The following is a 26,450-nucleotide window of genomic DNA, read 5'->3' on the forward strand; positions in this document are numbered from 1 at the left end:
AAGAACATAAGCCCCTCTTTTGTTATGAAATAACTGAGTTTTCACCATGCACCTATTGACTGAAGGCCACCCTGTCTGGCGATTCACAGGTTACCAGTACTTAGCCCTGAAGATCCTATAATCCGGAGGAAGAAGGGTGTAATCAGGCTATCCTCCACAATGTAGATACCTCCGTAAAGCTCATCTGATCTTCAGGAGCAAATGGCTTTTGCATACAAGTAGTTTCTTTGCTGTAGTTCCCTGCCCTCTTACCAGGTCAGAAGAATGCCAGCACATGAGAACGAGTGGCTGACATCGGGGACAAGACCATTTTCCCCTAATATCATCTGACTGTTAGGTTGCTTTAGTACATAATGTGGTATAATAATGAGTAACAATTTAGTATAGTTGTACATAGTGTGTGTAATTGCACATCAGATATATGGATGTACGTCCCCAAAAGAAAATATGCACATGGAAAATCTGTTTGTTACTCAAGAATGTTCGTTTTTCAAGAAAATGTGGAATGTGTGTAAAATAAGTAACAGCAGAGGGGAAAAGCTTCTTCACAAAGCCCTTCTCCCTTAATTCAGTATGCAGCGAGCGCTGGACCTGCTCTCTGAGGTATGAAGCTTGCTGGAGCTTGGAGTTTCACCTGATAAAAAGGTTAACAAATAAAAAAAAGGCGACACTTTTCCTCACTGTGGCGTCACCGTCCCTGGGGGTGTTCAAGGAGAGGCTGGACGTGGTGCTTGGGGACATGGTTTGGTGGTGACGTTGGTGGTAGGGGGGTGGTTGGGCCAGATGATGATCTCGGAGGGCTTTTCCAACCTTAAGGATTCTGTGATGAGCAGCAAGGAGCTATTGGAACAAAGGGGGATGACTTTAAGCACTTTAAGGGGCCGTTGGCCGGCGGGGGGGGGGGGGGGCTCCTGAAGCCACCTCCCGCCTCCTCCCCTCAGGAGGGCGCCCAACGCCTCAGCCCCGCGCGCGCACTCAGCGACCGTTGCGCGCCGCCGGCCGTTAGCGCCCCGCGCACGCGCTCGCCCCCCCGAGGGGGCGTGGCCTGGCGGCACGATGACGCAGCAAGTTCCCCCCCCCCCCCGTTTCCCTGACGGGCGGCGGGCCCGTGACGCGCTGACGCGCGCGGCCGGGCGGGGCGGGCGGTCACGTGGGGCGGCCGCCGCCGTTGCCGCCGTTGCCGGTGCCGCGCGCGCTTCCCCCCCCCCCCTCGCCGCCTTCCCCCCCCCGGTTGCGTTCTCCCCCCCCCCCCTCAGCGCCAACCTCCCCCCCCCCCCCCTCACAGCCTCCCCCTCACAGCCTCCCGCCCTTCCTCCTCCTCCTCCTCCTCGCCGCCTGCCTCCGCCGCCGCAGCCGCCGCCCTTGATGTGGTGCGGGGCCGGCCGGGGGACAAGATGCCGCCGTCCAAGTCCCGCAAGATCGCGATCCTGGGCTACCGGAGCGTGGGTGAGAGCCGGGGGCCGGCGTGAGGGGGAGGCGGGGGGGGGGGGGGGCGCCTCAGGGGAGGCCGTGTGGGGGCTGTGGGGGGGGGGCGACCGCGGCCACACCGACCCCAGCACCTCTGTGCCGGGTGGGGCCGCCCTGTAACGGCTGTACCGGCCGGGGGGAGGCTGAAGGCCCCGAGGAGGGAGCCCGAAGGCCCCGAGGAGGCCCCGAGGAGGCCCCGAGGAGGGAGGCCGGGGGCCCCTGAGGCCCCGAGGAGGGAGGCCGGAGGCCGGCAGGGCGCCATGGCGGCGCCGCAGAGCGCTGCGGGCCCCGGGGCCGCCGGAGGAAGCCGGGCTGCCTGGCGGAGGAGGGTTTCAGGGCGGGTTTTGAGGTGGTTTTGGGGTGGTTCGGGGATAAGGAGCTGTCTGTAGGGATGGGAGGCTGCAGGGCTCGCAGCCTCCTCAGGGAGCGGCGTGTCCGTGGTCCTGCAGGCTGCCAGCACCGCTCCTCCAGCACCCCAGCCACCAGCACTCCCCTTTCCTCCCCAGAAGTCCCCTTCCCTTTGCTCTATTTCAGTCCAATCCCTGTTTTTTTTTTTAATTATTATTATTATTATCATCACCATCATTATTTCCTCCCTCCGTAGAGACGCATCGCGCCGGCGCTGTTCCCAGAGATGGTGCCGCCGGTTGTACTTGTACAACCCCGTGGTGCCCCGGTGCCGCGGCCCCGCTGAGCCCCCGGCACAGCACCGCGGCCGAACCCGAGGGGAAGAACTGCCTGGAAGCGTCCGGCACGAGGCCGTAGCAGCCCAGAGCTTCTCTGGGGCTGCCCGCACCTGTAACGCCCTCGTGGTCTGCGATGGAAAGCAGGCGTTTTGGCATTCGGGTCCTTTTCCTGATCGATCAAGCCTAAAAGCGCAGATCGATGTCGAGGATAATGCGTGGCTGGAAAATACAGAAGATCCTATGCAGAGATACTTTCCTGTAGAAACCCTTTTATGGCAGCAGCTGAATTAGTGTTATTTCTTTGGTCATGCACAGCAGAAAGAAGCTGGAAAACGGAGCCTTTTTTCCAGATTGAAAAAAGGCTCTGTAAGCAGAGGAGTTTTAGGTGTTCTGTGCATAACTGTGGCCTGCCCTCGAGATGGGGTGAGGGGAAAAAAGATGCTGATTTTGTGTCGTCCTTGCAAGGACCAGCCAGCAGTAGGTCGATCGGTTTGCATAGTGTATTTGGTGTGACTTGTCGCAGTCAGTTTCGTTGTCCTGTGTGCTGTTTTTCCTCTTTTTTTTTTTTTTTCCTTGGATAAAAACAAGCAATGGGCAGTGTAAGTGGGAAGGAAAAATTCTTGAAATTCTGTTCTTTAGAAGCATGTGTAGGGGACTGGGTGCGCTGCTGAGCTTTGGTCCGTCATCTGTTGATGGTGAAAAGCAGCGGTCAAAAAAATCCGATGATCGTAGGGTATGTAATCGGTTGAGAAAAGGATGGCACAAATAGTATGGGGTTGTTAATCCGGCGGTGTGGCCTAGAACATTTTTGAGCAATAGTGCTCGTATGGAAGAACGCATTCTAGAAAGAGATGGGCAAAAAGTTACCTAATGCCCGTAAAGACCTGCTGCTGAACTTCTTCAACTCCAGTTTTCTGAGACTAGGGCGCTTTTAGGCGTTGTGGGACACGGTGAGCTTTATTAGGACAGCTACAAGTCATAGGAACGCAGCAGAAGGAATAAGTAGTTTTCCGCTCATTACCCTTGACAGCTCTCTGTTGCCTCATTGCTCCTAGGTAGAAATCTTGCCTGTTAAAACCACAAAGCTGCTCCTCTTAAATACGGGAGCATCGCGTTTCTAGGAAAATACTTATGTAGCAGCCCAGGCAGCAGAAACAGGTCATTGGGGTCTTGCTTCCATCTTGTACGGCCGTTAGAAAAATACGGAACTTAAACCGCGAGATTTAGGTTGGATCCTTTGTTTACCCAAGCATGCCTTTAAAGTCTAGGAGAATAACCACGTAGTTTGGCTTCAGAGAAGCTTTTAAGTAAGTCTTGCTTTGCGTCATGATGGCAGGAATACCGATCAAGCGCTGGGTTAGGAAGAGGATCTAATCTCTTCCTAGGACGAGATTTTGGGCAATAATTCCTTGGGAGAATGAGGAACGTTACTTCTGGGGAAAATGCAGCGTTTGAATAGAGCTAATTTTCATCAGGATGGGGAATAATTCCGAAATCTGAAGGACTGCTGAAGGCTTGCAAGTTTCCTTTTCCAAACAGAGAGCTGTAGCTGTCCTTAGCTGTAATTTTGACCCTGGAGTGAGGGAGGCCAGCTCCAGTAAGGTGTGAAATGCTTCCAGTTGTATAGGTTCGGGTAAATGCTTGGGTTGTGTGAACTCTTGTCGTTTGCATGTGCAGTGTGGTGCTTGAGATGAGACTAATCAGCAAATAGCGACTTTTTTTTCCGTCTCTCTCTCAGCTCTGACCTGAAATAGCCACGTTTTGGTGACAAACGTCAAGCAGCGAGCTGTTCCTACAATCGATGACTGCAGCTCTTTCAGGCTGCGAGCGTGCACGGTGATGGACAGGCGTGTCCTCCAAAGGGTTTGTGAAACGGGAGTCTCAATCTGTCACTGCCTTCACGCTGCGCCCTGGTTTTCACTTGTACCGCATTTTACCCTTTTCCCGGTGTTGTCAAATGCGGCAGGGCTTGGGAGTGGTGTTTTGACGGAGTAGCTGTTGGTATAGAAAGTTCAGGAGCCTGCTTGTTTGGATACACTCCCTCTGTCTTTCAACACCACCAGCAACCCTTCCGTAGGTGAAACTACCGTGCTTGGCTGATGGGAGAGATCGGCGGCAGCCTCGCGAATTCCCGTGCAGACCTGCTGCCTGGGAAGGGAGATGCGGGCGGAGGATGTGCCAGGAACTTCAGGACTTGTTTTTTGGTGGAGAAGGCCAATTACACGTGGGTATAGCCTGCAGGTTGTGGCATGACGCTAGACAGAAATCTCACAAGAACGTCGTCTTTGGGTTTTGCTTGGGCTTAAAGCGGTCTAAAAAGAAAGTTTAATTCCATTATGTAAATGTGATCGTCTCGGTGAGGTTCTGATAATAGAAATCGGGTGGATTTCATCCTGAAATCTGATGGTTTTGCAATGGGAAGAACTTGTCTTTGGTTACTGATGTCAGTTCAGTGACCGGAGTGGACCAGCTATTTGAGGTTTGATTCCAGAGCAAATCTGTCTGATGTATGAAGTGTGAGATTTCGTAAAGTTATAAGGCCTCTGCTGAAAAGAATCGTCTTACATTGCCCTCGTTGTGTTTTAGCTGTAATTCATTATTTCCAGTTATATTTGGGCTGTGTTAGATATTTATGGAAATAATTCGACCGAGAAGGTTTTTGTATCTGGATCAACTTTGTGAATTTCTTCGGAGTAACGTTTACTCTGAAAAGCAGTGTGTAGTTGTCCAAAATGCATTCAGTTTGCTTATTTTTTTGTCTGTACGAAAAAAATGTAAGTTCAGACTGTGAATGCTGGTGTCAGTGAGGTTTCTCAGATTGTTTTGTAAAAGAGTTTAGTGCTGGGGTTCTCTGAACTGATGGATTTGAGATAGGCAGGAAGGAGTCGCTTGGAGCAGGTGCTTCAGTGGTAGGTTGCTATCGCAGCCTCACTTGTCAGCTTTTTTGTTTTGGTTTGCTGTTAATACGGCTGTTGCTGCTGCTCTTCTGGAAATAATTTCTGACTTTACACATTTGAACTGGTGATCTGAAAATGTTCTCTCCTGGTCAGTAGCTCTGAGAGGGGTCAGTCGAGTTGCTGGTGACTCACCTACTTGCCTTTCTTTTTTTTTCCTCCAGATAAATAGCGCTTGGTGACTTTCAGGTTTATACATAACAAACTTTCGTGTAGGTGGAGAGCAGTTTTCAGACAGAAATAGCTGTGATCTGTGAATGTGCCGTGCAGATGCATAGTGAAAGAACTAGAGTTGAACAAAACTGTCTGCCGAGTTCAAATTCATACCGAAAGGCTTCCAGGTGGTTGCAATGGGATTAAAAAATGCTTCGTTGCCCTGCCTGAAAGGCAGAAAGAGTGGTGATAGAGACCTGTAAACGGTAAGGATAATTGTTTTGGGTGAAAAGTAGAGCCTGGTTTTGAGAACACGAGTCGCTGGAGCATCAGGAGGTTGGTATTGTAAAATGGAGCTGGAGCCTTGCCTCTCACTTCTGAAAGATGGCACCTGTTAGCACGTGCCGCCCGGGGGAGGCAGCCCTTTGGGGCTGGACAGGGGGAAGAGGTGACGGTGGGAGGCAATAAATTGCCCGTGTGACTGTCAGGAGAGAAGGAGCGAAGAAATTAGAGCTGGTGCGGTATGCAGCCCGATTTCCAGAACCGGACGCGTCTGCGGCATTGGGAATCCTGAGACCGAGCAGGAAAATGGAGTGCTTCGGCACCCGGCTGACGGGGAGGGTGAACGTTTTGCCGAGCCCCGCACGGCACCGGGATGAGCCCCGCTGGCAGCTGCCGGGAGGCTGCAAGCGCCAGCTTCGGGTGCGTTTCGGCTCGGCCGCCGGCGTGGCGCAGCGGTGCGGGCTGCTGCAGTGCATCTGCCGGCAGGAGCTGGAAGCAGCGGAGGGGAGGCAGCGCGCTCAGCTGTAATATCAAGCCGGCGGGGTTATTTGAGGACGAGGCTCTTGCGTTAACTCCTCCGTTGCCTGCTCTGGCTTCCTCTCCTCGTGACGCTCGCGGGGTTTGCTTGCTCGGTGGAGTGTTTCGGCGCTTGGGTATGCAACCGAGAGCTAATATCAACGGGGGAAACCAAGTGAAATATAGATCCTGTAATTCATAAGCTATAAAATGGCAAAGCTGTTCGTTTAGAGGCACAGCACAGCCGTGAGCGTGGACCTGGGGCGCACAGCACCTCTGTGGTCTGCGCTGCTGTGGTGTAACCACGCGCTTGGGATGGGGAGAGCGGCTCCAACGCGATAAACTAACGCCTGGTTAACTTCCAGGAGCTCTCCTGAAGGTGACGTTCAAAGGCATGAGTTAAAAACTGCTCTCAGCTTCAGTTGTATGTTCAGGCCAAAACCTAAACAGCTCCTCTGCGGGATTTTCACGTGCGCTCAAGCCCTGCAAGTACTGCGTGAGTCAAAGTTAACCTGTCGGGGTGTCAACCCACTGTGTCCTAAACCAGAAGCTGGAAACTGGGAGTGTGGTATAGAGAAACAGTGAGCTGCCCTTGGTGCTTCTGAACCTGGCTCCTTAAGGACTTGAGAGGTTTCCTTTTGTTTTCAAAGGCCTCTATTTGAAGCAACCAGCAAATTTGTTGTGAATTCGCTAGCGTGAGAAACCGAGATGTTGTTCCTGAGTTGGGGGCGGGGGAGGAGGAAGGGTGGTTGCTTCAAATTTCTCTCTTCCAGTCCTGCTCAGGAAATTTGCTTTCATTTGCTGCGCTCGCACACCAGTGGCAGCTATCCTGCGTGGGGTGGGGAAGGGAAGACTATGGAGGAAATCCATGTAGGTCTCCATGGGATTTCAGATTATTAAATTTACCAAAACCAGGTGAATGTGGGCCATTTAAGATCGTGTTCTCCTTTTGAGACGTATGAAGTGCAGTGGATGCTGAATTGTTTGCAGGGGGGGGGGGGGAGATGGTTGTATTGAACTTGTAACAAGGAGGTAAACCGAGGCAGGTGTTGAACAGCGCTGAAACAGGCTTTCAAACGCAGCTTTCCTCTAGAGCCGTGGCTGCCGCTTTCTTTTTCAGTTGCCTGTAACGAAGGCAGATGCAAACGTACAGCGCAGGGTGGGGCTTCGCCTGGCACAAGCCTCGCTCACCCTGCCCTGGCAGCGGCCGGTTCCTGCCCCCACCCGTGTGCTGGCACCGGCACGCCCGAAGTGCGGCCCCCAGCCCGGGGAACTGATTTCCTTCGCAAACGCAGCAAGCAGCAGAAGTTGTCGCAGGGCTCGGCTCTGCAGCAGGACCTGGGGCAGGAGCGAGCGCTGTTTGGGGAGGGTGGAGCGGCCTCTCCGCGGCACTGCAGACTTTGATTCGATCTGACCTGTTACGAAACCACATCTGTGAGTATTTTCCTCCGCCGCTCCAGATAAGCGTGAACGCTTTTTTTTTTTTTTTGCAAACTTTCGGCTGCGGGCCTTCTGAACCCGAGTCGTTCCCTTGCCGGGAAAAGATAGCCTTGCAAAGGTGGTGAACCGTGCCTTGAGGAACCACGAGGAAATCAAGTTTTTCAAGATTCTTGTCTAAATAACCTTGTAGTCAAAGCTAATCCTTTCGGGCAGAATCGTGGAAAACTAAGGAGTTTGACCGGTGGTAAATCTAAACCTCATTTTCAAGTCTTCAGATTCAAATGATGCTCCAAGTGATACAATCTTGGAATTTATGGATGCACTTAATGATAAAGATGCTACTGTGGATCAGAGGCAAGGTCCAGACAGAATCACTGATTGCCTCTCTTCTTTGAAAAACAGTGGAAACGAGTCTAAAAGGCTCTGTTGCATTCCAAAGCAATCTTCAGTGCTTGCTCAGCTATGGCCCAGAATATCTGTTGTGGGCAAATATCAGTCGGCTCCTTGTTTAGGTGTAGGTATCCGTTCTTGCAGCACAGAGGGGAATCGCAAGTACTGAATCTGTTCGCACGCACTGGTTCTTCCTCGGCTTGCCGTACGCGCTTTGATCGCTGTGCGTGCAAATTTTAAGTGTTGTGCGAAGGATGAGGGGTCAGAGTGATGAGAAAGGTGGTATAAATGGGCAGCACAGGCTGCTGAAGTGCAGATCTTGGATTATCAAGCATAACGTGCCCGTCGGGATGAAGACAGGGCAGGCGAAGAATAGCTTGTGAGCCTTGGGAGTTCCCGCAGGAGGGAAAACTGCTTGGAATTTCTTGTGGGACTTCCTACGTGAATTGGAACACGAAGAGGAAATTTATAGTTGTTGAATTTGGATGAAGTCCTTAGGAGCTTGTGGATAACGGCCAAAGATTAATCTTTTGGAGGCAGAAGACTAAGTAAGTGATTTCTGAAGGCCTTTTAAGGACCAAAAGACCCTAATGTGTGACGTTTGGAAGACCAGTTCAGAAAAGCTGCAGTGCTTATATCTTAAGTAGATCAGAAGTAGAGAAATCATTACTCCCTGTCTTGGTTTGGATTACGCTTTAAACAGCGAGGCTTCCTTTCGGCTGTTTTTTTAATGTAGCGGTAAAGTTTTAATGAACGAGGGGTCAATATTTCTGGAATGGTTATCAGCATCCTTAAATATTTTAAATTACAGCAAGCAGAACAGCCTGCCTGCAAGATCTGAGCTGGTTATTTGTATTCTGTGGAGTACTGACTTAAATGAATTTTAATTTGGAAAAAGAAGGAATACATAAGTGGTCTTCAGCGTGTGGGTGCCAACATGTGCAAGTGCAAAGCGAAATTATGCTATTAAAGTGTCCCTTGACAGCGTTGTCTCCTGAGTTAGTGGGATACATCTGTCTGGCTTCAACAGCTTGTCAGATTGTATTGCCAAAACTTCCTTCAAGATGTATGACCTCCTTTAAAGGTACTCTTGCTCCACGCAGAAGCGCTGGGATGCATCATGTGTAGGAAAACTCCATTAAATCTGTCCCACAAGCTGTCAAAACAATCAGGCACTTGACATTAGTGCAGTAGAATGTGTTTTGCGTTAAGGCTTGGTCTACCATTAATAACAAATTCTTGGTGTTCTAAAATCTGTTTCAGAATCACCATTTTGAGCTAGAACTGGAAGTTTCTGCTCTGAAACTTGCACATAAGCAAGCACTCTTCCTTCGTTTGCTGCAGTACTGTCTTCTGCCTTGCTGTCTTGGGAGGTGTCCGTTTCTAATAGATGTTCTGCTTCATCCGTGTGGCTTGGTGCTGGTGAATAAATTCTAAGGAGAGGTGTTAACGGTGCTATTTTAACTTCCTTTGCGTTTGTCAAAATTCTTGACAAATCTCTTGTTGGTCGCTAAACTTAAATCTAACAGTTGTTTAAATGCAAGATATGTTTGTGGTCTTTTTTTCTGAGTGGGAGCCTAATGACACCTGAAGTATTCTTCTGCTTGTCCCCACTCATCCACAAAACTGTGGTGGCAGGACAGAGGAAGAGCTAACTGAAAGTGCCAGCATTTCAGTGAGTAGCTTGTTGAAATGTCTGCTAGATGGGCATCTCAGAAGGTGTTTCGTAGCGTCGGGCTGTGCTTTTGTCAATACAAACCACTCGGAACAAGTGCAAGGTAATGGTGCTGCAGATAAATAAGATGATGCCTTCTCTCTTAGGATTTCCAGGCAAGATTGTGATCTTAAAAAGCCGTTCTCATTCATAATTTACAGCTAATGGTGGGGCTGTTGGGTGTACTGCTGTTTGTTCCGAAGGTCATTTGAACATCCAGTTACTTTGGCATCCAGCTGCTTATGTGGGCACGGGCCGTGTGCGCCAAAGGGTGAAAGGGTTTAAAGGCGGGGGCCGGGGAGGAGAAAAAAGCATGGTGTGTGAGCGGGGCGCGTGCAGCCAAGTCTGAAGGGCAGCTTCTTGCGGGGGAAGTTGGGCCGTGCCCCTGCACTTCTTACAGCGTGGAATCGTGGCAGCCAAAAATGAAGATGGGAGTTATTTTCCAAATAATAAGGCTAAGGATGTAAGCCCTTTCTGAAAGGCTTTGCTGTACCTACGGTAAATCTTTGCCCTTCATCTACTGGCCTTTAGTAGTTTGTGTTTTACCCATTTCTGCCAAGTAGATGTCATGTAGTTAGCTTCTTAGATAGTGTTTAAAATAGACTTGAATTTACGATTAACCGGATTAACTTATGATTTAACAGGATAACAGCTGACTAATAACCACTGCCACACTTGGAGAATTTTGAGTCGGTGTGCAGGACCCGCACGGCAGACAAATGCAGCGTGCTGCTCTGTCTGTGAAGGTCGGCCTGAAGCTTGGGGGCCTTGAGCTGTAGCCTGATACTCCTCGTCTGCTCCAAGCTGCACGGCTGTGCCAGCTGAGTGCTGGGAGCTGGAAAATCCAGCTCCTGTTGGCAAGAACCTCCTCGTGTGCTGGAGCTGGACCGGCTGGGAGACATTTCACTTGTGAAAGACAGTCTAAATGTAAAAATAGTTTAACGTCGGGTTACAGGTGTCATCATCAGTTACTTCCCTGGTGTCGTTTTTTTGAGGTGGTTGGGGGGGATTCATTTTTTTGCTGTTTGTTCTGTTGTTTTTTTTTTCTTGTTCCTTGCAAAGATCAGAGTTCTGTTCTGTGACCTTTTTGTACTAGATGGTTTAAGCACTGAGGATAGATTTAAAAAACTGTATGAGCCAACAGATGGATATGCACTGGTTCAGAAGGTGAGAAAGCCAGCTGGCTGTCACGACAGGCAAAATGTTTATAACATGTCATTGAAATCATGGGTTACCTATTCCATCTTCTCTGCCCTATGACAAAATCAACTATGTCATGTTAGATCTGCCCTTGCCTTATGTTACCTTAATGTTTCCCAAGGTTGGTGACTCTTCCACTAGGTTATTCAGTACTCTGTGGTGTTATTCTTACTTCTGCAGGCTTTTTTTTCCGGATGTTTTACCTGTCTGTCATGCTGTGATTTTAGCATATCATTACTTTGAACATTGCTTACCGTTAACAGATTTTCTTCTGTTTTCAGAGCCTGCTCTGTTATGTTCCTCTTCTACACAAAATCCTTTCTCAGTCATTTTTGTAGGTTTTACAGTGTGGAGTATGTTGTATAGGTGTGAAGGATAACCTAGAAAAGTGGTAAGTGCGTAAAAAGACAAGGCTTGCAATCAGAATCAGTGAGGAGGTGTCACCGACTAGCTCTGGCTGTATCAAGTGCTCTGAAGGTGCCATTTAACTGATTGTAGCTGTATGCAGCCCTGATTAGTACGGAGGGAAGGAACTTGGCACCTGAGTGGAGGGAACATCCAAGGTGCAGGTATAGTTAGTTCAAAGATCTAGAACTGAGTTGGAGAGAGACAACAGTAACTTTAAAAAGTTGATTTAAAGTCATGGGGGAAAGCTTTTTGTAAAGGGAAATACTGTTTCAAGTATTCTGGCTGTAGTGTTGCATGGGTTTGCATAGATCACAGCAGGGACTCCCAGGTGTGACTAGCTGTGACATTGTGTCCTTGTAGCGGCTGTGGCAGTGTGCTTGTGCCCTGACCTGCTGCTTCCCGGGCTAGTGCAGGAGAATTAAACTTGTCAAGGCCCAACTTTATGGTCACTAAGCAGTGTCTACCTGTGCATCTGCTGACAGAGGCACAGTGGAGTTCACCGTGTCCCGCACTGCTGGTGGGAGAGAGGAGCAGCACTGATCCTTCTGTAGCCCTAAACACCGTTTCTGTTTCATGCTCGGAGATCTTCATCTCGTCAGGGTGGGTGCCTCGGTTCCTGCTTCGTGCAGCTTTGGGAACACCCCGCAGCGCAGGACGCGGCAGGGAAATGGTGCTCCGTGCCCATCCTGACCGCTGGTAGCAGCAGGCTTTCCACGAAAGGTGGGTTTTGGCTGCCACGTGCAGCGCTAGCAGTTGTTGACATCGAGTTCACCAGACTTTGGACCATCAGCAAAGACAGAAGAGCCAGTTACATTGACTGGCAATTTTAGAGCGATACAGCCTGTCTGAGGCTGAAACTGCCTTTTGTTGCAAAGATCCTCTAGTGATTATTGTGCAGTTATACCTCCGTGTGCCTTTACACACACACAAGGGCCCATTTCCCACCATTTCAGTTGCATTTCCTCCAATTCACTTGGTGTTATGATGTGCTCGGGGTCAATCTCCTGGGCTTTCTTTTTTAAAATAATGCCAGGAAAAATTCACTGACACTTTCAGAGATTTAGCCTTCTGCTTGGGGGTTGTTGTGAGCAGCAGTGAGTTGTGGTGGGCACAGTAAATGCAGGGGCTCTGGTCCTTGGATCGGTAGGGAAGACCTTTCAACTGTTTCACTGACACACAGACTGAGGTCTTTCATATTGACAAGAGTTCTGTGCTATTGAGGTTTTCTGTTGGTGGTGTAGATCAGGTGGCTTAAAGCAGTGAGATGTACAGCACGAGGAAACAGGGAGGAGTTCATCCTGCTGTCTAACTGAAATGCAAAGTTTGGGTAGAAAGACACGCTCTGTGTTGGTCGACGGCACGCTGCTGCACCAGGCGACCGGCAGCACGTGACTCACTGTGGCTGGTGTTAGCTTCAGCCAGTTGTGTAGAAATGGAATAAGGAAAATGTCTGCAAACCTGCTGTGAACCCAAACAGTTGTTTTATCACCTGCAGCGTGCGTGGAACGTAGCTCATAACCACTGTGGCTGAATTCAGCGGTGCCACAGGTGCAGTTCCTACCTGTACCGCGGATGGAGAGCTAGTGCTGGTAACTTCAGGAAGGTCTGCCTCTTGAAGAAGTGCTAAAACCTCCTCGTCCTGATATTTCTGACTTGCAAAAAAGTAATTTAAGTTGTACGCCCCAGTAAGCCCTAGCTTCAGGAAGGAACTGACTGGAAGCTGGGAGTTGCTTTGTGTTGAAACTAAAACTTTGAAGCTGAAGAAGGGGAATGCGTGGAATGTGTTAAAGCAAGAGGCGTTTTTATTTCTAATGGCACAGATTTTTAAAGCTGATTTAATGATGAAACAATGGCAGTTACTGGAAGGATTTTTCAAAAGCATTTCATGTTACACATACCCAGTGATCCAAGGAAAGGTCAGGTTTATTCAGGTCCCTAATTATCTGCCTGAAGTGTGTGCACAGGGAGAATGGACTTCTACCCAGCACTGAGTTAAATTTGGCCTCTTGGGGGGGGAAAAATCAGTGTAAAGTTGAGTCTTTCCCTCCAAGTGTGCCCTAAACTAAAACGTTAGGGTCTGATTTTTAAGTTTAACAAGCTTTCCTTTCAGAGTACAGCATATCAAACTGTAACACCAAACATTTAGTTTAGCAGTAAACTCACTAATCAGGGTAGCAGCACATGCCTGGCAGGTTGAGTTACCTCTGAGTTTCTGCTGTCACCTTAAATGCTTTAGCCATGGAGCTGCAGGGATGTAGGGTGTCTGCAGGCAGTCTGAAGAGAATACAGAGGATGGTGTTTATCTGCACAAGTGAATGTCTGAATTTCCTTGGTCGTGGGGAGAGTGCAGGATGCAGTTCACCTGAGCTGTTTAAAGCCCCTTTAATGCAACCATCTGTGAATACTGTGGCTAGGTGAGATGCATGCCATACAAGCTTCTGGATTTTTTTTAAAGCCTTGTAGCGGCTTTTCCGTCTTTAACAACTGATAGTTAGCATGTGAAGTTAAAGTCCTTTATTGAAAGGGAAATATCAGGCAAACTGTGGCACTCTTTTTCTGCTGGCAAAGGTAAGAAGCAGAGGTAACTGCACTGTGTACTAAAATAGCTGAAACTTATCTTCTGATAATCATCTGATGAGGTTGGTGGCTTAAATGAGGCAAAATGGACATGTGGAAGTGTCAACTAAGCTGTTGCATTAAAACACCAGAATTTTTCTCGACGTACTTCCCTTGACACCCAGTGCGTTGCAACAACCTGTAGGTGAACATGGAGGGGCAAGCACTGCCCCTGAATAGAGCAAAGTGGTTGTTCCACATCAGGGATTTCCTGCTTTCCTTAGAGAAATTTTTTATCTAGAGAGCATTATTAGGACTTCTTGGTTTGTGTTTCGAAGGCTTGTTGCCGGCAGCCTAGCGAGGGCCTGCACAAATGCACGTGAGTTTGCCTGCTTTGAAATGTGAAGGAAATGAGGAAGCCATCTGACTTCCGTTCAAAGGGACTCCCAGATTGCTTCTGGCTTTCAGAGGAATACCTTTGATAAACCTCAGAAAGGTTGTGCAATGCAGGAGGAAGGGAAACGAGCACGTGTCCTGTTCTTCCTCCAGGCTTGTGTTCTTCATACTACCGGCTGTCACGTGAACGTCGTCTTCTGCACTAGGAGTGGTTCTTGCTACAATACCTTGCCTGAGACCTCAAATACCTTGTCTTATGTCCTGATGGGAAAGTAGATCAGGAGAGGGCAGGGAGCAGTGGTAGCAACAGCATGAAGAGCTACAGAAGTTGAAAAAGAGCTAGTTGTGTCCTGAACTACTGTTCCAGTTGTCATTAGGGTCTCTTCTGTTCCTGAGGTCCCTCGCTACTTAACCAAAAGTTGTTTCACTGAGGTTCTCACACGTCTGCTGTTCGAGGATTTGTAAGTACAAATCTTGTAGTTTGTCCTTGAGAAAGCTCCGATAGCACCTTGAGAGGAGTGCCAGCAGTCCTGGAGTTGTGAATTGAGCATGAATATCAGAAGTGCAGCAATTGAGCTCTAAGGCTGTCTCAGAGATTCTTCTCTGGAAGCATGAGAGGATCGTTTTTTCAATCCTGTTACCATACTGTTGATGTCACAAGGAAATCACTACAAAATGGGTAAAACTGCATCTCGAAATAGATGTATGTGCTATGATTATAAGTGATAACTCCTCGTAATTAAAAATAGTATTAATAGAAGTAAGTTGTATCTGAGTAAAACACAACTCGTTGTATTGTCTTCAGAAGTTCAGGAACAGAATTCTCCATTGACCCAGATATTTCTCTAGGCGTTAGAATGGTTTACTGAACTGCATAGCAGTGGTCAGCAAAATAGCAGCTGGATAACTGTAGTTAGTACCTGAGAGGGAGAAAAATCTTAATTAACCATAGAGAATTGCTAATGATGAAGCCTGGGATGAATGGTGAGCTAATAATGAATTTGAGATCTACTATCTTGTGAAAAGACTGTTGTCCAAGAGCAGTTCTACAATTCCCTTTGCTACCCAGTTGAACCTTCCATCTCGGTCCTTTTCTGCGCTCTGAGGACAAGGAGACAATCTGCCCTGGGGAGGTGCTGGGGGCTCCGTTTTGCACGTCTTGGTATTCCAAATTTTAAAAAAGATCAAGGTCCCGACGTTCAAGTTAAATATAACTAAGTATGAAATCTTAATCTTTGTGCAACACAGCAAGTTGGGTGTCAATGCGTGTGAGATGCTGCAGTTCTGGTGTGCAGTAGGGTTATCTGATTTAATACCACTGACAGCGTTTTATTATGAAATTCCTCGAACTTTCTTTGACAAAATCTGAACTGATTTGTCCTGTAGGTAGGAGTAGATCTACTCAGAGCCTGACTTCTGTAAGATGCTGGGTTTGTGGTATGAATGGGTTAGATGCTGCCAGCTGTTCAGCGTTTAATAGTTAAGCACAGCGCTTAAGCAGGCATTTCGGTGAAAAAGACGGGTTAAAGAAACCACAGGCACCTAAAATCCGAGCGGAACAGGGAAGTGCAACTCCTCAGTAGCTGTCGTTCTTGACCCCATCGTATTTTTTACCGATGGCTTGTGCAGCCCGTTTCTAGTGTTAAGAAATCCTCCCTGTTCAGCTCAAACCGCGCTGCCCGTGGCCGTCATCGCGGCGGTGCCGCGTTAGAGGGCAGCTGCGGGGCCGAGCTTGCACAATGCCTTGCTTGTGGGGCCATTGTTCGCCTGCCTGGCTGGCCGCTTGCATCATTTCTGTCTCCTGGGGAGATCTTTCGGGGGGAAATTGGCAGCAGATGAGACTTTCAGCTGGGCTTCCCCTCTGCCTGTGGACGTGGGGAGGGATTGGCAGGCCGGTGGCGCACCGAAGAGGTGATGTCCTCTTTCAGGAGGCCACCTGCTGATGAGCACACACGGGCTGGGTTGCTCATGTTCGTGGTAAACTGCCTTGTGTTGTGTAGCCCGAAATTTAAGGGTAGACGAAGTACCACAGCTCTTGTCCAAGAAGTAAGAAGACGAGTAAAAAACTCAGTTGGTTTGCACTGACAGTTGCAATGGCATTTGTAGCTGATGTGGTCTGCTCCGCTTTATTTAGTAGGTGGTCTATTGTGTGAATAGAAATGCGGCAGCTTATTTTTTTTGAAATGGTTTTCTCTCTGGAAATTGTTCCTTTTCTCTTTTAACAGTAGAAAACTTTTTTCTGTACCACTCCGGCATCAAATCATAAATGTCTGATACTTCTGGACAACTTCAGCTGAGCTTCCAGCTGCCTGGGACATGGATTCTAGGTACCATCAAATCCATCCCTCTGAATTCTTCCTCTCCCATCCCTCCAGGGAGAGGGAGGTCAGGAAATCTGTAGGGTTTTGCTTACAACTCCTTTGCCATAAAATATCCAGCGCTTTGAGCTACAACAACCAAGTATAGCTGGAGGAGTTATCCCGTTGCCCTGCCCCAGTGTTGCCCTTACTTGATTCATTCATTTCTTTGGAATTTAAGCTCTGTGATGCTGAATGGAGGATCAGAAGGTTAAACCATAACCTTCCTCCAGTAAGGTTTTTATGCGTCTCATCTGAAAATCACAGGTCTGCATCAGTTCGGGGAGCTGCTCCCAGCGGCCGTCGCCTTGCTCCTGCTCACGACGCTTCTCCTTTTGGTTTCCACGGATGTTTATTTCCCTGAAACTTGAAGGCAGGAAAAGTACCGTTGTAGAGAATAATGCGAGGAAAAGCTTAGCAAACCAAAAAAGCACTTGGCATCTGTTCCCAACGAGGGCATGTGAGAGCTGGGCCTCTTTTGAGGCATGGACCCTCAAGCAACAGAGCGTGGCGTAAGCCGCCTGGCTCTTTGATCCTCTAGGCTGGTGTATGAGTGGTGTGAGTACGGTTGGTTTGTATCGTTCCCCCTTTCCCCGTTGCCTGCAGAGGACAAGGTGCAGTGAGCACAGCAGGCAGAGCACAGCTGGGTGCCTTTCCTTGGCCCGTGCCTGGCGGGCTGTGCGTTTACGTTGTAATTCTCCGAAAACCGAGAGCGGAGTTGCCTGATCTTTCTGGGGAAAGAGGAGATAGGAGCTCAGCGGTGACCTGAATTCTCCTCTCTGTCCGTGAGCGTGGTTCAAAGGCCTGGAATAAAACCTGTGGGACAAAGTTCAAGCCGAGCTGTTGTTGACACAGTCCTGCATGCTTCCCAGGCATGGGCTGGGACGTGGCACAGGGGCTGGTAATGACGTAGGCTCCTAATTTTTGGTGCCTGCCTTGGGAGCCTTGCTGCAGCAGGATGCTGCTGTGTGTGTTTACCTGTGGGGTACGTGGCTGACCCTAAGGCTGGGGGGCTTCCCTGTGGCTCAGGGAGGAAAGCAGGATCATTTGGGATCACAAACATGGCATTGCAGCAGGTTTGTTAGGGAGCTTGGAGGAAATTAGGAGGAGAGTGGTGGAATACTGCTGTAGTCTTTTTTTTTTTGGTTTGTTTCTTTCCCTTTCAGTGTTGGGAGGAAAGCAGTAATTAATACAGCTGGATGCTACATGCAGCATTTGCTGTTGGCTCCGACTCCTTCCTAGTACTCGGTTTCCAAACTTAGCACAGCCGGTAGCAGTCATGCCTTTCAGTTTAGGATCCTTCTTAGGGGGAAAGCTGTTCAGCAATGATCTGTGCTTAACTTCTCTGTCCTTCTAGGTGGAAAACTTACAAAAAAAAGATACAACAGTCTAATATAGGAATACCTAGCTTTGTTTTAAAACAAAGTGTTTAACCTCCTAGTATTATTGCCCAGAGAAACTGTGGATGCCCCATCCCTGGAGGTGTTCGAGACCAGGTTGGACGAGGCCCTGGGCAACCTGATCTAGTGGGCGGCATCCCTGCCCATGGCAGGGGTTGGAGCTGGGTGGTCTTTAAGGTCCCTTCCAACCCAAACCATTCAATGGCATTGGCAAAGAGCGAGGAACCACGAGCTTTGAGTAGCAACTTCGCAAACTGACAGTTGAAGAAGAAATAGCTAGAAAGTCTGTTGCCTTCTAAGTGGTGTCTAAAACGCACGCGCTTGCAGATAGCTGCTGGGATGGATAGACTCAGTCCTAAGCCTGTCCTGACCGGGATGATTTCAGATGTGCAGGGTTGCTTTCCCCCCCCCTCTGTCCTTGCTGAAGCAACAGTTTACAGTACAGTGTTCTCTGCAAGCCGATGCGCGCTGGGTATGATACCTTTACTTGCACTGTTGTATCAGAAAAAGATATCTAAGAAGTTGATTTTTTTTAAAAAAAAAAAAAAAACAGCTTTTAAAAGGTTGTGTACTGGTTTTTGAATAAACCACCAAGACTGATAGGAGACAGCAAAGGGATAAAAGCGTGGCAGAGCTGGGAAGTGATGTTAAATAAGCTAAGCAGTGAGTTGATGGAGGTTATCGCTTTCGTTAATCGCAAGATCCCAAATGATGATACTCCATAACATTTTCTTCCTCAGTGTCTGCAGAAATAAGTCCAGAAAGCATTGCAGTTAATGAAGTTTACTTCATGTGTAGATACTGAACTGCCTTCGCACCACTTTTATCTTTTACCTTATTTGTCTGACTTGTAACTTTTAGCATGCTGTTAGCAAAACGATTTCCTAAGTATGTTGACATAAAAAGTAAAAAATTTGAATGTGAACAGGTCAAGAGCCTTGTATGAGGAAGCAAGAACAAGGGGAAAAAATGGAAAACTGTTCTCATATCTCCTTTAGGAATGCTTGGAAGGAACTTTTTCTCCAGCAAAGTGTAAACACAGCGTGGTTGAAGCACAGCCAGTGGACAATCTTTATACAAAGCAATTAATTCAGGAAAATAGTTTTACTGCAGACTGGCTTACCCAAAATATCAATTATCGTTGATGTCACTGAAATGCTTCTACTGAGTAGGATGGTCTTGATGCTAAATTTTAACTTGGGGTCATATTTTGTTTATACTTTCATCAGCAAGAAGCATAAAGGAACACAGTGTGTACTCATCCAAAGGCAGCTAACACACTTGGCAGTCTTTATAAGAGTATATTTGTCCAGTAAACATGATGTAATAGGATCTAGTGGATTCCCAAATGTAGATGATGTGCTGTAATGGAAATTGTGCTAAGGCTTTGGTAATGCTTTGAAACATCTTTTTTTTCAGAGCTTTAAAGTTACTTATGGTCAACATATGTGATTCGTTTTTGTTTATCGTCTTGTAAAATCTTTCAAGACTAAGTTTCCTTTTTTTATTATTTGTTACTAAGTACATTTTGTTTTGTTCTTTACTGGGAGTGTGTGATCCGATCAGCATCATGGAAACTGGGAATGTTGAGTCGTCTGCAAATATTTCTGCTAAATTGCTTTAAAAAAATAAAAATCCAAGGATGCCTCCTCAATTGCTATGCTGAAAGTACTGCGTCCACTGCTCTGTCGTGGGGCGTTAATAGGATGAGTAGAAGAGGAGGGTATATTGACCTCAAAGCTCTTGAGATCATCCTTTTGTCAAGGGAAAGATGTCCAGTCTTCTAGTCAACCCAAATTTAGTTAATGCTGTCCAGGTGACTAGTTTTCCGTGCGATGACTGAAAATTATTTCTGGTTTTCCTTGTTTCTGGATGGAAGAACCTTCCGATTATAACGCTTCGTTAAATTTAGTTTTATGAGGGTTGGACTCTGCAACTTTTAGATTTGTTTCAACTGGAAGAAGCATTTAAATAATGCTGTAGGATCTGTGTTAAAACAAAAGCAGAACACGTGCCGAGTAGTTTTTGCGGTGTTGTTGCTGTAAGTTCGTGAGACTCGGTTGCCTAGGAATAGGCACTTAATTTAAAAATAGGTCAGTTTTTGTGTATAGATAGTTTACGTGTACCATACAAAGCTCATATGGGCTTTTGTAAGAAAATAAAAAATAAGAATTACTCTATCTGCTACCAAATGTAAAGTGATAACAGCCTGCAGACTTGTTTCAATACCCATGATTTTTTTCCTTGCTTTACAGGAAAATCTTCACTGACGATTCAGTTTGTGGAAGGGCAGTTCGTTGATTCATATGATCCAACCATAGAGAACAGTAAGTAACTAACTGATAAGCTGCTCTTCTGTAGCTAGTTTTGTTAGAAGTCGTGATTATGTAAATGCCTATATAAATAATATGTATTTTAACATTGCAGCTCGTTACCTTAATGTTTGAGTTCAAGTTGAATTAACTCACTAGGATGTTGAGTCTGTGTGTTAGTCTGGAAGTTGGAATGAAGTAGTCATCAGTACAAGATTACTTTTTGACTAACATCATAACAATTAGGAGTCAGTGGCCATCAGCACATTTTATTCAGGATTATTTTACTGTTTGGAACTAAAATTCAAACACTGGGAACTAAAATTCAAACACTGTTTTCTGAAGAATCTCTTGCTTTGCTTTAGCAAATCAAGCTGGATAATTTGCCTTTTGACATGAGTGATCTGTTAGTCCTTCTATGGCTCTCTTAAACAGTTTCCATCATCCTGTTTTACTTTGTTAGAATTATAATAAGGTTTGTTTTGAATTAAAGCCATTAACAAATGAGATATTGTGCGTTAGATTTCAGTATTTTAAATCTTGGCAATAATTGGGACAGGTAGTTTTTCATTGTCTGCACTATAAAAATGTGACGTATTTATGTAATCTTGTAGTTTTCTGCATGTATATGGAAGTGATTTGAGATGCAAGGAGTCAAAAGCGTGGAGAGAGTCTGTGTATCTTGTTTTAGGATTTTGACACCTTGGCAAAACATGTGCTTGTTTCACCCTTTACAAACTCTGTCCACAGAAACCTATTGTCCATAACTCCTGTGCTCTCTAGTTCCACATCTATCACTGGTAGCATTTAACTATATGAAAAAATACTCATTTAAAACATCACACCCGGAGTTAGTCTACGCCTGGATTTGGTTAGAATCTTTGTTGACTACTGAGCGTGATTACATACATGTGGATAATTCAGCTGTGCATGAATTCTGCACTTATTTGGCTCTTTTAGTTGGCAGCGCTCACTTTCTCGGAGTGCAGAACATTAAGTACGTCATGGCCATGAAAACGTTGTTGGGCATGGGGGCATCTTGAAAAAGCTCAACATTTCGCATGATTTCGTGCTTGTTCAGAAAACAAACAGCGTTATTCTTGTGGTGCAAGTCTTGTGATCTGCGGTATCGCTGGAGGAATTTGCTCTCTGAAAGGTAGAGAATTGAAGGTCGATTCTGGCTTCAGAATGTGTCGCTGGGAAGTAGGGGTTGAAAACCTGCAAGATGTGCCCTGAGGTTCAAAACAGTAGGAAGTCTGTCCTAGTATAAGATCCTTCTTTTGACTTTAGTTCTTAATCTTTCACACGCTTTTTCTAAATATAATTTCTTAATCAGTCAAGTCTTTTGACACCTCTAGCTGTATGCTTCTGATTCTGTCTGAGGTCATAAGGCACGATATGTGTAATCAACTCTCCATGCTTTCCTTGCGTGTAATTTTGAATCCAATTAACAATACTGGGAAAAGGGGTTCAGAAATCCAAGTTCATGTACAAGGGATGATGATGAAGGATGTTGCATTTCTTCAGTGCTTTATAGCAGCCTGTAAAACATTTTAACTTTCAGAGAGTGATCGGGAAAAAAAAATACAGGCTGAAGAGTGGTCTGGCCTATGTGATTTCTGTTTCGCCTCCAGAAATTGTTATTGATAATCATCGAAATATTTTAACAGCACTGATGAAAGGGCAGGAAACTGCAGTACTGGTGTTAGCTTAGTCTTTGTAACTTTTGTCCTCAAATAATATACCTTGCATGAGAAATTGAGTCTAAAATTAAACTGCATAGAAAGCAAGCTATAGTTAAGCTCTCACAGGAACAAGATGCATAGAGTATAAGCCTTGAACTATAAGAACATGACCTAATATTCCAGCAGTTTCCTTTTCCAATGTAAAAATCTTTACCTTCTTTGGAAGTGGTGCAGCGAAAATAAGCTGCATCGGGTTTCACTTAATGTTCATTAAAGTCAGCACTTCTTCTCTGCTGCATTTTGCTTTGTTTATATTACATTAGAACCAGAAAAGTTAGTTTATCTAAGTTAATAAGCATGTTGAATTCAGTTGCTTCTAATAAACTTGTGCATCGAGAAGAGTAACTTGTGCCATTTTGTGGCAGCAGTGGAGGTGAGTTAATTGCTTAGCAAAACAGAATTTCCTCTTCCTAATGTCCCAACAAGAGTGATGCTGTGATGGGTGGCTATTCTTGAGACAGCCAGGTTGAGAAACCAGTGGAACAATTACGTGAGGAAATCTTGGAAAGAGAAGCAAAACCACTGCAGAGCAGGAGTGCATGGAAGGAGTCTGCGTGGACGCGGAGCTGGATGGAGGCAGATGAACTCAGGCGTTCTTCTATTGTGCACTTCCCCAAAGACCAGAAGAATTTTAAACTCTTAAATTTTTATTGGAATAAAACCAAGAATCTTAATTTGGAGCTCAAAGCAAATAGGTCAGAAGGAATTGAAAATGAAGACGTGCCCACAGCTCCCCCTGCCCCCGTCTCTGCAGGGATCTCTTCGGTTATCATTAATTCAGTGACTTTGCGTTGCAGGAAAGCTGCATCTTGCCTGCATCTCACAAATATTTTCTCCAGCCTGCCTGGCTGCCTTCTGCTTTTCATGGCACCCTTGGTGAGGTCTCCAGCACTGTGCTGTGACTCGCCTGCCCCTTCTGCCCTCAACAGGCTCGGTAGCTCCCTGGGGGAAGGATTCTTCCCCTGGGGGCTTTCTATCTCCATCTCCCCCCCCTTTTTTTTTAAAATACAATGGTGATTAAAAGTGTATTAGAAAAGGGGAGGGGTCTGGAGGCACCTAGTAGCTGTGGAGGCAATACATAGAGGTTTGGATGGGCTGCTAGAAGCATCCTTAAGGCCCAGCTTCTCCCTGGTGTGTCAGGCCGGCTGCACTGGAAGGTGACAGTCTGCTGCTTCCCAGAAGCTGCTGCTGAGTGGCCTTCTCAAGGGGTGTAAATGAGGCTTCTGAGAAAAACCCAAAATAGCTCTGTTGTATTACACATCTCAGTGTTATAAAAGATGTCCTGAGGGATTCGTGATAGGCACTGACCTTGGATTAAAGATAATTAGAAAGGTTTGCAAAAGGTAGTAACTGATGAACGCTAATAAGCTGGTTGCGTTTACCAGCCAGGAGCTCTGGGAACCATTTCACACCACTCCCCTACCTCTTATTCAGTAGAGTTGTTGGTCTGAAAGCGCATTCATAAGCATGGAACACATTTCTTAATCACAACAGCTTGCTTTTGCAGCAGCTGTCATTTGAGTTGCATGTGCAAACCACTTCATGTCAGTGTAACTGAATGGACTTGGTCTTGGGGAGCAGTGGCCAGCAGGTGATGGAGTTGCTGGGGGAGTTACGTTTCTGAGGCGTAGCAGCAGTCAGGGCTGTGCTGTGCAGGTCTGTCCCTGACAGCAACGTGACTTTAGTTCCCTTTGAAACTCCCCTTAGCTGCGTGAATACACCTGTTTGGAGTCGTGCTGGTCACTGCATCACCCAATTCTCCGCGTTGCAGCAATGCACCAGAACTAAAACAACTGTAGGGGAAGGTGGGATGGCAGTTTCTTTGTGTAACTCCACTTGAGCTGTGTGCTGTAAGCGTGTCCTGTTCTGAGATCTGTGTGCTTCGTCGAGCTAAAACAGGCTTCACCCATGCTTCAGCTGATGAGCAACATTTCACAGATGGCCATGTTATGACGCGGACTGCAGAGACTTGTTCTGGTCTGCAGAAATCTGTTCTTGTCATCCCAGGATGTGCCATGATAGTGTTATTGGTTACATTTGTCTTGCTTGTAGGCACAGGAGTGAGCAGCACGTTCCAGGAGAATGGCAGGTGATCACCCTGGAAATGAAGGCTTCCTCTAGGTCCAGGAGAGGAGCTCATGGGTCATTGACCCTCACTAAATACAGCTGCAGGTTTTTCCTGGGATGTAATTCTTACCATGAGTGTTTTTAAAAAGCTTCAGCAAAGACCAGGGAGTTGTTAATTATGCCAGCATCAGAAGAGGTTTGTGCTGCCCAAGTAAGCTGTTCCTAGGGCTGGAAGTCTCCGCGCTGAGCTAACAGTTCTCTTCACCCAGCCTGCGGTGACTCCTCCACTGTTTCCCTTCCCTAGCTCTGTCACAGTTTGCTTTCGGTACTGATGATGATGATGTCTCTGCTTGGTCTATTCTAGGCTTCCAGAATAGTCTGAAAAAGCTGCCATCTGTCTCAGTCCCTTTTTAAATATTAACTTCATGAGGCTCTTGAAACTAGTTTGATTACGGAGCGCTTTGATGTGTGCGTGAGGTGCCAAGAGACCGGAAAGAGGCTGTTACTGTTCGGGTACCTGTTAACGCAGGACGTCTCTCCAGATGAGGCTGTTTTCCCTCACACTTGAAGCAGCGACGCTGTGTATGGCAACCCTGCACGTTAACATCTGTTCCAACAAGCAGTGGCTTCTGTCCCTGCCATAGCAAAGAGCTTTTGTGGGTTCTTCCTTCCTAACCCGATGATTCTGTGCAGCATTGGCAGCAGCTCGTGTGCACAGGTGCTGCAGCAGCTGTACCTCTGGGGGCAGGCAGGATATGGTAGGAGCTTTTCTTGAGGCTTCATTCAAATTGCACTTGTTGGTATCGTGATGGAAACAGCGCGCAAGCTCCGTGCTGTGTGTGTAGACATCCTGTGTTAGTTTGACTTCGCTTTGTTTGGATCGCCCCTTTTTAAAAAGGGCGCTTGGATTTACTAGGGCCAAAACTGAGAGTTTCAGATATTTCGGCGTGGAGTCAGCCCATTTACTCGAGATAATGCGTGTGTTGTGGAGGCTTGGCAGGGCAGCACGCGCTGGCGGGGAGGAGGAAAGCTGGCGAACTTCAGCTTCTAGGGGAGCCTGTACAAGACACGGAAGGCGTGGGCAGGAGATTGCACAGCTGGATCGAGAGCAGTCAGCGTTACAGCTTCAGATGGACAGTTGAGGACACGATCAGCGTGTCACTGCAGCGTTGGCTATTTCCCTGGTCGTTGTTGCAAGGAAAGATGCAGCTTCTCATGACTTAGTATCTGGGATAAGTGCCTTAACCAGGAGACAACGCAGACCTTATTCAGTGTATGTGTGCTGTCCAGTGACTGTATTACAGTACACCACTAAGGGCAAAACGGAGCCCTGAAGCTGGCTTTCTGTGCTCTGCTTGCTCTGTGTAGTGCTCGGTAGTACATTATGCCACAAGAGCTCTGACACGCTTTGCTTTTGCAGTTGCATAATACAAACACTGAGTAAGGTTCCTCAGCTCGCAATGCGTTGGCATCTCATAAATCCTGGGAAGAGAAGCAATTCTCATCTCTTAGGAACTGAATGTACTTCCTGACTGAGCACCGTGGTGAGCTGCTAGCTGAATTCTCATTATTTAGTTTTAGCATATTCATAAGTGAAGCTGTGTCTTAGCCTCCAAAGAGTTTTTTTAATGCAGATCATTTACCTCGTGGTATTTACATTTAGGAAATTGATCTTGCTAAACTGCTTGGAAACTGGGGAGAATACCCTATATTAAGTTCAAAGTTAGCTTTGATGCTAATTGTATGTAAGTGTCTCATGTTACCACAAATTACAGTTGCCTGGAAGTCTCTTTGAAATGCATGTAAAAAGCTTTTTGCTCTTCATTTTTAAGTCACTCTAAAGGAAGAACTGCTGCGTGCAGCATAAGAATGTTTTGAAATTTGAAGTTTTAAGGTTTCTGAGTTTCAATACCTAAAATGTGCTAGTTGAAATTACAGCAATCTGATCTAGCTACTTTAAAGTCTCTAACTAAAGTTCTTTTTCTTAACCTTTCAGCTGACAATGGCACAGATAAGTGACTACTGATCCTTTCCTTGTTCATAATTCTGAAATGTGTGTGTGTTTCTTGTTTCTTCCAGCTTTTACAAAATTGATCACAGTAAATGGCCAAGAATATCATCTTCAGCTGGTTGACACTGCTGGCCAAGTAAGTCATCTTTCTTCCTCTGAATCTTTCATCAGAGATAAGGCAACGGCTATTCATACTCCTGAAGAGTGAAGCTGGTTGCGACCGTGCATTCAAAGTTGAAGTTCAGCCTCTAACTTAGTCCCCAGGGAGCTGTGTGGTATTTATGTGAAGGCTTTTTTTCCTGTCTACTGAAATTGAAACAGTAGCTAGTGGTTAAAGTACATATGCCAAAAAAAGTGAAGAAAGAACCGCCTTAACTCTGATGTACTGAAAGGTCC

At 46.7% G+C, this 26,450-nt stretch overlaps 1 protein-coding gene across 4 annotated transcripts in view; it reads left to right on the forward strand.

Annotated features, from left to right (window-relative positions):
- The first annotated feature begins 1,097 nt into the window (after positions 1–1,097).
- The window catches only part of RHEB (Ras homolog, mTORC1 binding), a 40,728-nt gene continuing 15,375 nt past the window's right edge, over positions 1,098–26,450 (forward strand). For 2 of the 4 annotated variants that reach the window (XM_083824675.1, XM_083824677.1), the window contains exons 1-3: positions 1,098–1,446; positions 20,175–20,246; positions 26,123–26,190. In XM_083824675.1, the coding sequence (XP_083680801.1) occupies positions 1,395–1,446; positions 20,175–20,246; positions 26,123–26,190 (192 nt within the window). In that variant the 5' untranslated portion in view covers positions 1,098–1,394. Of the gene's footprint in view, positions 1,447–1,810; positions 4,378–20,174; positions 20,247–26,122; positions 26,191–26,450 lie in introns of those variants that run through there. The other 2 variants (XM_083824676.1, XM_083824674.1) reach the window with 2 other exon arrangements.

The sequence above is a fragment of the Anser anser genome (genome assembly GCF_964211835.1).
Source record: "Anser anser genome assembly, chromosome: 2".
Taxonomy (NCBI): domain Eukaryota; kingdom Metazoa; phylum Chordata; class Aves; order Anseriformes; family Anatidae; genus Anser; species Anser anser.